Below are 15,025 nucleotides of genomic sequence, written 5' to 3'. Positions count from 1 at the left end.
TGAAGGAGACGATGGGAGCATTTATGACAAATTATTCTACAAGAGCTTAAAGCAATGTCCTTATCTGTTGAAAACTTACATGGCTAAAGCTATGATAAGGGGAGTAATACGAAGCGTAAAGACAATAGTGTGCAAAGGAGAATGATGGAAATCAATCCTAGGGTTTTTTTCCATTCCTTGCAGTACGCATTCTCTGAATTTCATTGTCAATGGTGCTGCTAGATGCTGCTTGGAGGCAAGCAGTTTCTTTGACCTGGTGCAACGTGTTTATGTGTTTTTCTCAGGCTCAACATACCGTTGGGAGATTCTGACTTGCCATGTGAATTCTCTAACTGTGAAATCACTTAGTCAGACAAGATGGGAGAGTCACATTGATGCTTTGAAGCCTCTTCACTATGAACTTGGAAACATTTATGATGCCCTAATTGAAATTTCTGATAATACTACCTTTATTGGATCATCTGGCAATACGGTATGTTCAGATGCAGAAGCTCTTGCAAATGGCCTTTCCAAGTTCAAATTTGTGACTTTACCACAAAATGAGCGTAATATCCTTTTCGAGATTAGCCTCACTAGTAAACAGCTTCAGGAAAAGAACTTGAACATACATTCTGCTATTCAAAAACTGCAGCAAACTAAAAATATTCTGGAGGAATTCAGAAGTGATGAAGGGTTCGAAAGAACCCTGGTAGATTCTCTCGAGCTTGCTGAAGGAATAGACTTTCCGACAGAATTTGAACTAGAGACAGTTTACATTTGGCAAAAGAAACAGCAGTTTTCATATGAAGGATGAGACACACCCATTCAGAATCCAAAACAAAGGTTCAAAATGAATTTCTACTTCGCAGTCCTTGATACTGCTATTCACTCTGTTGATGAAAGATTTCAACAGATGCAGCAGCTAGAGTCACTATTTGGCTTTCTATATGATATCCACAGCATGCAAAAGAAAACAGCAAAACATAAGAAAATTTTGTATAAAACTGGACTCAGTATAGATTCATGAAAATTCAGAAGACAGTGATGCTACAGATTTGTGTAGTGAGCTTCAGGCTTTTTCAAGACAATTTAAGAAACATTCCACTCCTGAAGAAGTACTGAAGTTTGTTTGTGAAAATAAACCCACAGACAGTTTTCCAAAGATTTTTAGCTCTACGCATTCTTTTAACTTTGCCAGTTTCCATAGCTAGTGGGGAACATAGTTTCTCAAAGTTAAAATTGATAAAAATATATCTGCATTCAACAATGGTGCAAGAGAGACTTGTTGGACTTGCCACAATGTCAACAGAGCACGAAATAGCTGGAAAACTGGATCTAAAAGAAGTAGTGACTGAATTTTCCAAACTTAAAACAAGAAAAGTCATCTTTTAAGAGCACAGAGAGTTTTTTTATTCAGAGTGTTTTGTAAATACAGGTTAAAGTTCATTGAAGAGTTTTCTTATTTTCTTTCTAAATTGGATGTGGTGGTAATGGCAGTTAAAGCAGGATAGCATAATGGATGATTTTGGATTTGTAATAATAAAAATAATTAATTTTTAATGCATTTTTATTTGAAAACAGACTGAAATATCATCTAGCTGTCATGTACAAATCTATTCTGAAAAATTTGTGTCTCTATTTTATTTGATCTCAGAAACATTGGTTGGAGAGACGAACAAACCAAATAATTAAGCCTCTGTTTAAAAAAAAAAAAAAAAAAGAAAAGCTTAAAAAAAACATTACAAAGGAAAAAAAAAAAAAGAGGCAAAAAACTTCAGCCTAGTTCTGCCCTCGGGGTTTGGCAGCTAGTCTAGGACCGCCCCTTCTATTCCTGAAGGAAGTCAATGGAGACACTTCAGCAATCAGAAATATACTCAAAAATTTAAAAGCATGGATTTTTTTAAGTAATGACAGAGAAGAAACATTTAAATTAAAAAAGTGAATGTTGATCATTACAAAAGCATTCTTAGAAAAGCACTCCATTCTGATGAGCACCATCCATGCTTCTATTGCTTACTGTATTAAAAAAAAAAGTCATCTCTCTATGGTCACAAGCAACACAGCATGAAAGAATGAAAGCAGAAAAGTAAAACACTGTAACAATATTATTAGTACTTTAATTAAGTTCTGTTTTAACCAATTTGTCACTCTTCACTGCCCACAACTGATTTCATTTGGGCTATATTGATGTTAGAAAAATATATATCCAAGCTCAAAGTAAGTTTTCATGAAACAATGGGAAAAGCATCTGAGCCCCGTTTACAATATTATTTACACTACTTGCAGAAAGGCTGCACCTTCAATGTAGATAGAATAGGAAAGGTATGTTAGACATGCAGGTGTGAGCAGAACTTGTATTTGCATGAGCAAACTAGGTACCTGTGTACCTAAGTACCAATTTTATACCTCTTAAAGACTGTATTCTGTCTGGTAACTCACATTCATACATAAGACATACAAGTGAGATGACTAACATAGTTGTTTTTAATTTGGCTAAAGTAATACTCTATGTGTAGTCACATCTTCCAAAAACAAAAAGGAAAAAACAAACATTTCTGGCCTGTATGTTGAAGCTGATGGATTTAGCTGAAGTCTGCTTTTCAGCATTTTCAATTTAATGAAAACTCTGAGTAATCTTGCCCCTATTTAATGCTTTCGGATAGGGCTTTCAAAGCACTCAGCATTGGCTTAATTCTGGTTCCCCAGAAGTCAATGAGAGTTAAGCCAAGAAAATCCCACCATAATTTATAAAGAAAAAAAGATGCAAGTACCAACTCCTTTTTCCAAGTTTGTTTAACAAAGCAATCATTACCATACTTCTCTAGGAAAATAAAGCAAATTTGACAGCCATGTACCAAAGAAAAAACATCTTAATGTTTAGGCATGTTTCTGTAATGATTTTGCTACTCATCAAATCGTAAAACTGTACTGAATTAATAAAAGTAATCCTACAATTGTTCTTAGTAATTTAGTGGATTTTTCTCAAATGGTGATGATTGATTACATAATGGGGAATGGGAGCTTTAGAAGCAGTGGATTTACACAAAGCATACAATGTAGCATTGTAATTATTGGAACTCATCACTTCCTTTAAAAGAACCTATATTTTAAAATAAAAAACAGCCATGCCAAAACCTCTCTCTTTTGCTGAAAGGAATACATTTAACTAAAGAACTATGGAATACTTTTATTACACACCAAAGTACTGATCTCCCAAAAGGTGGAAATGATAAGAAAGATTTCTATATATACAGTGGAACCTTCAAATTACCAACACCTTGGGAATGGAGGTTGTTCGTAACTCTGAACAAAACATTATGGGTGTTCTTTCAAAAATTCACAACAGAACATTGACTTCATACAGCTTTGAAACTTTACTATGCAGAAGAAAAATGCTGCTTTCCTCTTTTATTTTTTAGTAGTTTACATTTAACATAGTACTGTACAGTATTTGCTTTTTTTATTCCTCTGCTACTGCCTGATTGCATACTTCTAGTTTTAAATTAGGTATGTGGTTGACTGGTCAGTTCTTAACTCTGGTGTTCATAACTCTTAGGTTCTACTGCATAGCAGATGTACATACACAATCTTTTTAGAGGGAATAAAGACATATAAATACCCATTTCACAGTAATTACAATACTGAGACACAGCAATAAGTTCCAAACACAAACTACCACAGGGGTACCATAGAAAAAGGAACGTAACCCTCAACCTCTTCTTATGCTAAAATAAATAAAGCATATATATTGTTTCAATACAAGACCGGACTGCAACACCAATCTGAACCTATCCTATGCCTGGCAAATATACTATTACTAAACTTTTAGAACAAGTTATTAGAGGAACACACACAAAGGAAACAGCAATCACATTGACAAAACAGGGTTTTGATGCTACAGTTGTTACATACTCAAGACTCAAATTGGCAAAGAGTTCTGTGGCACCTGATTCTTGCTTGCATATTTATACCTGCCTCTGGAAATTTCCACTACATGCATCCGACAAAGTGGGTATTAACCCACGAAAGCTCATGTTCCAATATGTTCGTTACTCTATAAGGTGCCACAGAACCCTTTGCCGCTTTTACAGATCCAGGCTAACAAACTACTCCTCTGATACAAGACTCAAATTGCGGCCAATGGGACTTCCAAGAAGGGAGAGGTCACCACATCAACCTCAAGGCCCCAATTCTTTTCCAAAAGGAATTTTAAAAGGTCCTGGAAATATTTCTGTTGTTCAGTTTTGTGAAAACTTATTCTTATAAAATCTCAATATTTTGGACCATACTGGAGTTGACAGTATCTATTTAACTCAAGTATCAGAGAGGTAGCCGTGTTAGTCTGGATCTGTAAAAAGCAAGAAAGAATCCTGTGGCACCTTATAGACTAACAGATGTATTGGAGCATAAGCTTCCACGGGTGAATACCCACTTTCTCAGACAAGCTTATGTTCCAATACATCTGTTAGTCTATAAGGTGCCACAGGACTCTTTGTTGCTATTTAACTCAAGGTTTTTGTTACAACTTATCAAAAGTACCGGTCATGTTTTTAAAAAGAAAATTTTATTAAACTGAGTGATGTGCTCAGCAAAAGGCCTTTTTTCATATGTATTGCACCAGATATGACTTTTTACAACATGTAGTGTTACAGAAATACTTACGGAAACATCTTTCAGATTTTTTTCATATGAGAAATCACAGCTTTCCACATTTTCTTCATCTTTAGAAACATCAAAGTTGTACATATTGGCTGGGCCTGCTCCCAATACTAGTGCTTTCCTCAGTTCTTCAACATACTTCTCCCTTTCCATTTCCATGTCATCAGCCTCCTTAGAAATCTCAGCTTCAGATACTGCGGAGAGAGGAGGAAATTGGAGAAGTCTTAAAAAAATACACTTTAATTCTGAAAATATATACTAATATTAAAAGGAAGTTATTAAAAACTATTTAAAAAGGTAAATCAAATTACTATTTTTAATTAAAACAAACATCTCTGAATGTGGTTTATTACCACTTTATCCCAACTCTTTTGCTTAGCTAGAGTAATGATATTTTAACTTTTCAACAGCAAATGAGAGCTCTGAATAACTTTATATGTTGTCTTGTATCCCACAAATTTTCCTTGGAGGAGGGGGAAGGTTCTTCCAAACTCCTAAGAGATGATGGCCTTCACTACACTTATTTCCTATCCTCACATATTCCTTATTACCTTCTCCAAATTGAAACTTTGCAGCCATTACCAATCTAATGTCTCTCAATTCAAAATAAAGGGGTATCACTAGAGACAGGTGAACCAATTCTTATTGGGTCAAATCCAAACCAGCTGAAATCAAACAGCAGAATTTCTATTGGCCTCAATGTGCTTTGGATGAGGCCTCTTGTGAAAATACTATTTCCTTTTTCTAAAACACTTAGGGTCTACAAAGGTTCAAGAAAGGAGAAATGCCCTTCACAGGACTGAAGCCAGCAACTCCTTTCCTGCTCAGGCTAGACATGAGTTCCTATGTACTTCTTTCCTGTCTCCTTCCTCCCTCCCTACCCTTGCCCCATAAACTGAAAGACCAGGTCACCAGGCTTCATCCCTTCCTCTTGCTAAGATTACCCAAGCACATTAACTCCTACCAGAATCTGACCACCCTAGCTTCTGCTTATTTTCCTCTTCTGTCTTCAAAATCCATTGCAGGCTGCAGTTAACTCTCTACTGGGCTCAAGCACTTCCCAGAGTGAATTCCCTCACACCCTTGAGCTTTAACCAGCCTCAATTTCATTCCATGCTAAAATGTGACAAAGGATTATGGAGGCATTGAACATGATGCTCCTCATGAGAGATTTCAGGCACAAATATTTTGGAGTTTTAAAAATATAGCAATGAGATTTACAGTAATTATTTGCAATGTGATTGTAACTGACTCTCCACAATGGGAAGCTCTCCCTAGAGTCCTGCTGCCAGCAGAGAAGGAATATGCACAGACCTCTGCTCCAATTGTCATGAAGTTATTAAGGGTGTTTAGAATTTCTCTTGAAACAAAAATCTATGTATGTGGCTGTTTAGAAACAATAACGCTTTCCTTAAATGATTCACATCACATCTGTCTTCATAAAATATGCATCTGTTTTCTCTTAGTTTTCCATTTCTCACTTGTTAGCATCTACCTTCAGCATCAGTAATAGTGGGATCCAAGCCTCTCTGCAGGCCATATGAAAATAATTCAGATTTTATCATTCTATTAAAAAATGTTTTGCAGACTAATTTCATCAAATAGCAAGAGTCTGGTTTGAGTTCTAATAGTGTAATTTTTGTTGGAGTGCAAGATCTATTGTCGAGCCAGATTTCTCTGTACTCTATTGTAAAAGGATGTATAAGGACTCAAATGGAGGAGAGGAAAAAAAATGCACCACTCTTTTTTTAAAAAGTATTCCACCTGGGTCAGATCTAGCCTTATTCTTTAGGCTATCAATGATCTATGCTCTTTATTGGGATCACAAGTATTTCACTTTCCAGTTACAGCATCAATCTTCTGCAGAACATGATAGATTGACATTTTTCTCCATTTGGGACTGAAGGACTGCCCAATATTTGAGATAGTGAGGGGGGAAAGAAGAGCAATAGCTTGTGTCAGACTGAAATAAGGTCTTAACACCGAAGTGAACCCCCAACTGAAAAATATCTTATGTAGTTCTTTAGTTAACTGTATTTCTTCCTTCCACAAATCTCGTCTTGATCACTCTTTAACCTCAAGAGATACACTTGCATACATATCCTGATCATGCAGATGAAAACAGAAGAGCTTTCCAAGCAAGGAAACCATGCTGAAATTGCCTCATTCTTCTCTTATTTATATTATTGACAACATAGGTAATCTGGTATTGCAGTGGAAGTACTACTCGTCAAACCATCAGTCATCCAAATGTATAAAAGTGGGGGTGAATGGGCAATTATTTGCTCCACACAGAGGTAGACGTATCTTCCCTCACAATTATTTTTAAGCAGTTTTGCACATTATCTTTTTAACATGAGCATTGATAAACATGAAATCACATCCTTCACAGCTAGTTTCAATATTGTCTCTGTTTTTTTTTTAAACACACACACACGCCTACCTTGTGAAGGTGGTAACTATACCTATTCATGCCCTTTGACAGAGTATGGAAAATATGTAGACACTTTATATTTTTAAAAATTTTAAGTCACACAATGGATCAGGTTTTCAAACAGAAAGCAGTAATGCATCTTCACAGGTATGCATGCATTTAGTGGAGATTTGCACACAAGAAAGCTAGATAGGGATCTATTTACTAGATGTGCAAATCAATCATTTTTGCATGCATATACATTTGGTCATGAATATTTGCACAAATAAAGGAATTTTCTGACTGAAAATCAGATCCAAAATATTTGCAAAAGCTTTGAAAAAAGAAGCATTAGCAAAACTCACAATGACTAATAACAGTAATGTGTTTCTTTCTTTTGCACTTGTAATGGGTTAACTCCATGTCCTACAGAAGCTACTATCTATTTAAACAGAGTGAATTTGTAAATTCTGCTTGGAGACAGGAAAATGAAGTTAAAACACATCAAAGTAAGTAGCTCAGAGATAGCAGAGGAGGGACTGCCTAGGTTCTGTTTTGCTCAGTATGACCGGAACAAAACGTACTTGAGAAATTACAGAATTTACACTTTTAGTAAGGTCCAGGTAAAAACACAAGGACCTTTCAACACTAAGTTTATAGAAAGGAACCTCACCAGGATGATCATGCAGGCATGGGGAACAACTGATATCATGGTAGTCTCAATAAGGTTGAGTTTGCCCACCATTTCAGGAAAACATCTAATATAAGTCTATAGCACCATTTTATGCTTGTAAAATCTGGTATAAGGCAGGTCAGCCATTAAAGCCAAAGTCCATGGTGCACACAAAAATAGTGGAGGGATGGGGAACCAGGACTGAGAATGCATTAGTGCTATAGCTGCACTGAATAGGACATAAAATCAGTGGGGAAAAGGGAAATGGAACATATTATCCTTATTCCCACTGGTGGTTGTACCTGTGACATGAAGCTAACTCTCTTTACCAGCTGAAGTCCCCTGCACAAGGAAAAGTTATCTGTTCTGTACGAAGCTTGAGCTCACAGGTATACAACTGGTCAATAATACCCTTCATCAGGCTAGCCGGGATCATATTAAATATTCTTTAGTACCAGGGTATCACTGGTTCATAAAATAAAATAGCTACTTGTCATAACTATAAAGGGAAGGGAACAGCCCTCCTGTGTACAATACTATAAAATCCCTCATGTCCAGAGACACCAAAATCCTTTTGCCTGTAAAGGGTTAAGAAGCTCAGGAAACCTGGCTGACACCTGACCCAAAGGACCAATAAGGGGACAAGATACTTTCAAATCTTGGTGGGGGAAAGGCTTTTGTTTGTGCTCTTTGTTTTGTTGTTGTTCGCTCTTGGGACTAAGAGGGACCAGGCATCAATCCAGGCTCTCCAAATCTTTCTGAACCAGTCTCTCATGTTTCAAACTTATAAGTAACAGCCAGGCAAGGCATGTTAGTCTTATTTTTGTTTTCTCAACTTGTAAATGTTCCTTTTTGCTGAGAGGATTTTACCTCTGTTTGCTGTAACTTTGAACCTAAGGCTAGAGGGGGTTCCTCTGGGCTATATGAATCTGATTACCTTGTAAAGTATTTTCCATTCTGATTTTACAGAGATGATTTTTACCTTTCTTTCTTTAATTAAAAGCTTTCTTTTTAAGAACCTGATTGATTTTTCCTTGTTTTAAGATCCAAGGGGATTGGATCTGGACTCACCAGGAATTGGTGGGGGAAAGAACGGGGGATGGTTAAATTCTCCTTGTGTTAAGATCCAAGGGGTTGGATCGGTGTTCACCAGGAACTTGGTGAAAAAGCCTCTCAAGGCTACCCAGGGAGGGGAAGGTTTTGGGGGGAAAGAGGTGTTCCAAACACTGAGGAATCTGGATGGTGGCAGCAAACCCAGATCTAAGCTGGTATTTAAGCTTAGAAGTGTTTATGCAGGTCCCCACATCTGTATCCTAAAGTTCAAAGTAGGGGAGGAACCTTGACACTACCAAATAAACAGGGATGAAATTAATCTCAAGTAAAACAAATAAGGTAGCCAAACAATGCTTATGGAGGCATTTAAAGAGTTCCAGGTGGGTCTTCTGCAGGGGTGGCTCTAGACATTTTGCCGCCCCAAGCACGGAGGGTCCGCTGGTCCCGCGGCTTCAGCGGACCTCCCGCAGGCGTGGCCGCGGGACCAGCGGACCCTCTGCAGGCAAGACGACGAAGGCACCCTACCTGCTGCCCTAGCGGTGACCGGCAGAGCGCCCCCCGCGGCTTGCCGCCCCAGGCATGCGCTTGGAGTGCTGTGCCTGGAGCCGCCCTTGGTCTTCTGGCATTACTCTACTCACCTTAGCATGACAGGAGTTTCCCTCTGTCTTACACTGGAGAAACAAGACTCAAAACTGAGAATCCTTAAGTGATGGTATCTTTAAAGAATTCCATACAGATATTATATACACCATCTTCACTTACAGTAAAGGACAATGGCAGATTATAGTATTTTATAAGTATTGTAGCACTACAGGAAACAATCATATACAACAATGATGAATACTATAGGTAAGTCTATAAATAAGCAAAACAATGCTATGAACCATGCATGGCAAAGAACTGGGTATAAAATAAAATAAAAGTTAAACTTTTAAATTCAGTTTTGGTGAATTAAAAAAGGAAGACAAGCTTAGATTTTCTAGATAAGAAAGCAAAAAGGAAAGAAAACAGAATTAAACAGAATATAGCTCAACATCCCTGCAGATTTTAATGCACAATAAAATAAATTTGATGAATCAATAATTCCTGTGATGGATATTGTGTACTGTTGCTTATTAAAGCATAATTAACAGCTAATAAGACATGATGAAGTTGACAATTTTTTTCATTTAACCTCTTAGCTGAGCTAAATTAAAACAAAATACTCTGCTGTAAAAGTTTCAAGATCTGTATTTGTAGCTCAGCATACAAGACCTTCTGGGAACATAATTTTTTTTTATTTGTTTTACTTGGTTTATGTCTTTTGTAACAACAACAACAACATTTTTTTTTGTTTTTTTTCAACCTATTGATAGAGACTTCAATGTACAGAAAAAGCCAAATCATGGTGCCATGTACAAAGTTAGAATAAAAAAATGCCTTTGTGTGCCAGAGTACATTTGAGAGAGAAAGAGAGAAAGACACAGACAGACAGAAAAGCTGGGAAAAAAGGGGGACAAAATCCTCCCAATTCAGGGGCACAATTTGGTGCAACTGCACAGGTGGCCATAGCCAGTACAACCCAGTACCCATAGTGATAGTCCAGTGGATCCACGCAGTACACTGGATATGCCTCCAATACTTTCTTGTCTTGCCTGCAAACTACCCACCTCCATGTTCCACTGGAGACCTAAAGGAACCAGCTTTGTATCCTGGATAATGAATTGAAAGTGTTTTTTCCAGATTTTTTAAAGGCATGTTTTAACCACATTGAGAACATAATTATACAGTCCCTACGAATCAGGAAATATTTTACCAGTTGCTTTTTTCCCCAAACAAATTCTTATACTTTGCACAACGTAAACATCATTTCTAAATGTTCATAGTAGCAACTGCTATAGTTAGTTTATATATGAAATTCTATAACAACCCTCTTTTTCAACTGTTCTAAATTTTTTTCAAAATCCTGTTTTATATTAAGGTAGCAGTCACAATATGCTAGGCATTATACAAACTAAGACCCAATCTTACAGTGACTAACCTTGCACATGTGGGCAGTCCTATTGAAGTCAATAGAACTACTCATGCGTTACATTAAAGCACATGTGTAAGTTTTTGTAGGATCAGGGATATATAGCAAGACAGTCTTCACCCTACAAAGCTCACAATCAAATACAAATGACAAACAAAGGATGGGGGAAAGGGATAAAATTTACAATCCAAAAATGTTTTTCTTAAGTTTTAAATTGTACCCAACAGCCCACAGCCTAGCCATTATTAGCTGGCTGCTTTCTTATAAATATTGCAGTGGAAGTGGGTCTTGATGAGGAATTTAAAGGAGGAGAGAGTAGTGGCCTCACATGTTTGTTCAGGATGGACAAGGGACAGTATGGAAGGAGGTCTGGACATCAGAAACAGAGGCCAAGTGCTTGTCACCATTGGCAGAGTGTGAAGGGGGAGAGATGCCACAAGAGACAAGTGGGATAAGCAGAGAGGGGCAAGAAAAAAAAATAGGTAAAGAAATTTTGTTTTCAACTTTAAAGTGATTATTTAAAATAATGATCTGAAGACTGAGGAAACAAGTTACAGTATTATTGAGGAATGAGTCATCACCAAGAATATACAATTATTATTTGTGGGCTATAATAAAGGGATCAATGTGATTTTCTTTTGTAGATGTTCAATTATGTATGTTGAACATGCTAGATTTGTATATCAGAGCTGTAAAAGCAACAGGAAATCTTGAGTTTTTTTCGAGAAATGTAAGTTATAAATGGAAAGTCTCTATAGATCAGTGGTTCTCAAACTTATTTGATTGCAACCCTCTTTTTTGTGTCTGTAGTTGCTTATTCCCCCCGCCCCCAAACACATATACCACCGCCCAGCTCCGAAGGCAGAGCAAAGAGCAGCGGCTGCTAGTGGGCATCCAACTCTGAAGGCAGCACCATGCCAGCAGCAGCGCAGCAGTAGCGGCGGCAATGTGAAATATTTGTTAATACCACATTTCATAGCAGATTTTAACACCCCATTGCTATCCTTACTTCTGCGCTACTGCTGCTGCCAACCAAGGACTGACAGCTGGAGTCCTGCTGCTGCCTCCCGGTGATGGATTGGGGAGGGTGAGGGATGTTGAGTCCAGGGTGGTGGGGCTCCAGCTGTACCCTTTATCCCATCCCCCCAACTCCTGGGTATGCACATTTTCTGCACCAGTCCCAGCCACCCAAGGCTGACAACCAGAGCACTTGTAAAAAAGCACACAGTTCACAGTTGGGAGGCCCACCCCATAGTTTGAGAACCACTGCTATCGATCCTTTAGTCCACCTTCAAGTCAATACAATATTGGGTCATACAGTACATTTTGTAGGACTTTTGTCAAGTTTCTCTATGGTTTTACACTTCTTAAACAGTGAGGCTTCCACCACTTTTCATCATCACACTAGATCCGTAAGAACTAGAAAAGACCAATCCTTCAGCAACTCTTACTCGTTTCCTGACCTGGCTTGCCAAGCACAAATCCCACAACATGAGAAACTGAAGGGATTTCCCACTGTTAAAAAAATAAAAAAATAAAACAATCTGACCACTGCTCTCTCCCTCAAGCAAATAGCTCCAAAACAGCTGAAATCTGAAACTTCAAAGTTGAGATGTGAATAGTCTTGAATATGCTTCACTCACTTTGAAAGATGGTCTTAAATAGTTATTAATTTCTGAAAATGCAAGACTAAGCACGTGCAGTAGAAAATCTTACACTGTTAGCTGTGCACATAAAGGGTGAGGTCGTGCACATGCAGTTAACTGTGCTATTTAGTTAAGCGAAGTTTCAAGATCAACTGCTGAAGCAAAAGAACACTGAAATCTTGAGAGGTTTAAAAGTCTCAAAACAAGGCATGTTGTTGCTTGTTTCTGCAGCAAACAGCTTAGCTTTGGAATAAGGATAACACAGCCACATTCATAGCTACACAAAACAATTCATTCTAGAGCAAAGGGATGATAAGCTCAACTAGTGTAACCAGTGGAGCTTGTAATATAAATAAGATAAAGTTTTCTGGATTTCTCCTTGTTGTCCACTTTTTTTCTTAAAACAAATCAGGAAAACTAGTTGCAAAAAGCTAGTCTCAGTGCAAACAAAATGTAAAACTAAGCTGCTGCTGGAACAGAGGTGGTTTCCACCTAATCCCACCCAATTGACATAACAGCACAAGGAGTTCAATTCAGCTCCCTTTCGACTCAGCGAAAGGACTAGAAAGTTAATAGGAGTCAATCAGAATTGGACAAGCCCTAGGAGAGGCAGATAAAGACCACCTGCGCCCTGTGTTTTTCTGGTGCTGATGCTGGACTGTATTTTTTCTTCTTTTGACATAGTGATGTCAATGATCCCATCCTTCATGAAGTGCCTATACGACAGGTCTGTCAGATGAAAAATGTTAAATTGAAAACAAAGGGATAGAAATGTTCTTCTATAGTCTCCTTCTATTGTAGTCATGTTAGGTTTTACTTAAAACAACAGTAGGTGAACACAAATACAAGTATGACTTTAAGTTGGCGGTCTCCCTTAATATAAAACAAATTTCAAAAGCCAAAAATATTGGAACAATCGCCAAATGCCTAATTAACAACATCAAAACAAAGCAAAAGGACACTGATGTTTTTGAAATATATTTTGGCCATCCTTGCAGGGATCCTTTCATATGTAACCTGTATGAGTAGCCAGGCCACAATGTTAGCAAATACTGCTTTTTAACTTGTGCAACAACTTCTAATTATGTTTAAAAAAAGCTTGAAATATTTCATATTTCAACAGAGGATTTAATTAAATGAAGATAAACATTAAAATAAGCCTGGTTTCATATGTCTAGAGTATAATAATTTAGTCTGAAAAGAAGAAAAGAGTCAGAAAAATAGTATTAAAGGAGAAGACTAATTAAGTATGTCTATTTACTTATTCATGATGGAAGAGCGAAATGGACACACAATGGAATTAAAAAGGCCACATAAGAACAACATAAACAGATGGAAAGAAAGTCTACATGGAACACACACAAAAACTGTATTGTGGCAGTGAGTTTTGGACATCACCGAGTTAAATAGCTTAGTAAGATTTCCAAAAGGATTAACCACATAAATTTGTATAGCCAAATTTTTAATAGATTTCCACTGAGTTTTAGTGCCTTAGTTTTTGGGAGCCCAACTTGAGATACCTTAGATGTGACTGTCAGACAAGTTGAGCACCCATAAATCCAACTTCAGTGAATAAGAGCTGAGAGTGCTCAGCACTTCTAAAAATACGGTCCAAAGTGTTTCAAGGTGGTCAGCTAAACACTGAGGCACCCAAAACCACTAGTCACTTTTGACAGTTTGACTATACATAAATAAGAGCAGCAAATGCAGAAATATCAGTTAGAAAAAAATTGCATGGGAATCGGTTCACATGATTCAGGACAAAGGGTTAGGAAACACTTTTCCCAGGAAATACTAACCACCCTTATGAGCTCTTCACTTGCCCATCCCACACTGCCTCTCTCCAAGACATGTTTAGTCCTAACAGAAATGCTTTTGATCAGTTAAATAACGGACAGTTCTTCAGGAAAACACCAGTATTTTCTTCTCTCACCGTGCATAAACGACAGTAACATGCCCTTCTTAAGGTATATACACCTCTCAATCAGGTTTGGGGCAGAACAAACACAAAGCTATTTTTTTTCCACTAGCAGATCAATTTCAGGAAAAGCAATAATGTACAATTGATTCATCTCCTACCCCTTTCTCCTCTTACACATATACTGTGACTTCTGCATTCAACTACATTTAATAACTAATAGCTTTAAGAGATCATCTGAAAGGACTAACACAGATAGTTCATGAACTTTATACAGTAACTCCTCACTTAACGTTGTAGTTATGTTCCTGAAAAATGTGACTTTAAGGGAAACGATATTAAGCGAATCCAATTTCCTCATAAGAATTAATGTAAATAGGGTTAGGTTCCAGGGACATTTTTTTTTGCCAGACAAAAGGCATTATATACATTTTAAACAAGCAATTTAATACAGGTATAAGTTTTAAACAATTTTAAAGAAACAATTTAATACTACAATCATCACTGCTGAGTACGAAGCTTGGTTGAGGTGGTGGAGTCAGAGAGCGGAAGAGAATGGATTGTCCGGCTGCTCCACTTGCTGTTCGGGCAAGCACAGGCACTGACTTTGCCAGGGACAGGGGGCTCAACCCTCAGCCCATCCACTCCACCCCTTCTCCAAAGCCCCCACCCT

At 37.6% G+C, this 15,025-nt stretch overlaps 1 protein-coding gene across 7 annotated transcripts in view; it reads right to left on the bottom strand.

Annotated features, from left to right (window-relative positions):
* XRCC4 (X-ray repair cross complementing 4) overlaps positions 1–15,025 on the bottom strand; it is a 284,810-nt gene that overhangs the window by 227,828 nt on the left and 41,957 nt on the right. For all 7 annotated transcript variants that reach the window (XM_050944830.1, XM_050944832.1, XM_050944836.1 and 4 more), the window contains one exon: positions 4,642–4,832. In XM_050944830.1, the coding sequence (XP_050800787.1) occupies positions 4,642–4,832 (191 nt within the window). The remainder of the gene's footprint in view (positions 1–4,641; positions 4,833–15,025) is intronic.

The sequence above is a fragment of the Gopherus flavomarginatus genome, chromosome 3 (assembly GCF_025201925.1).
Source record: "Gopherus flavomarginatus isolate rGopFla2 chromosome 3, rGopFla2.mat.asm, whole genome shotgun sequence".
Classification (NCBI taxonomy): domain Eukaryota; kingdom Metazoa; phylum Chordata; order Testudines; family Testudinidae; genus Gopherus; species Gopherus flavomarginatus.
This window is presented reverse-complemented; position numbering and strand designations above follow the sequence as displayed.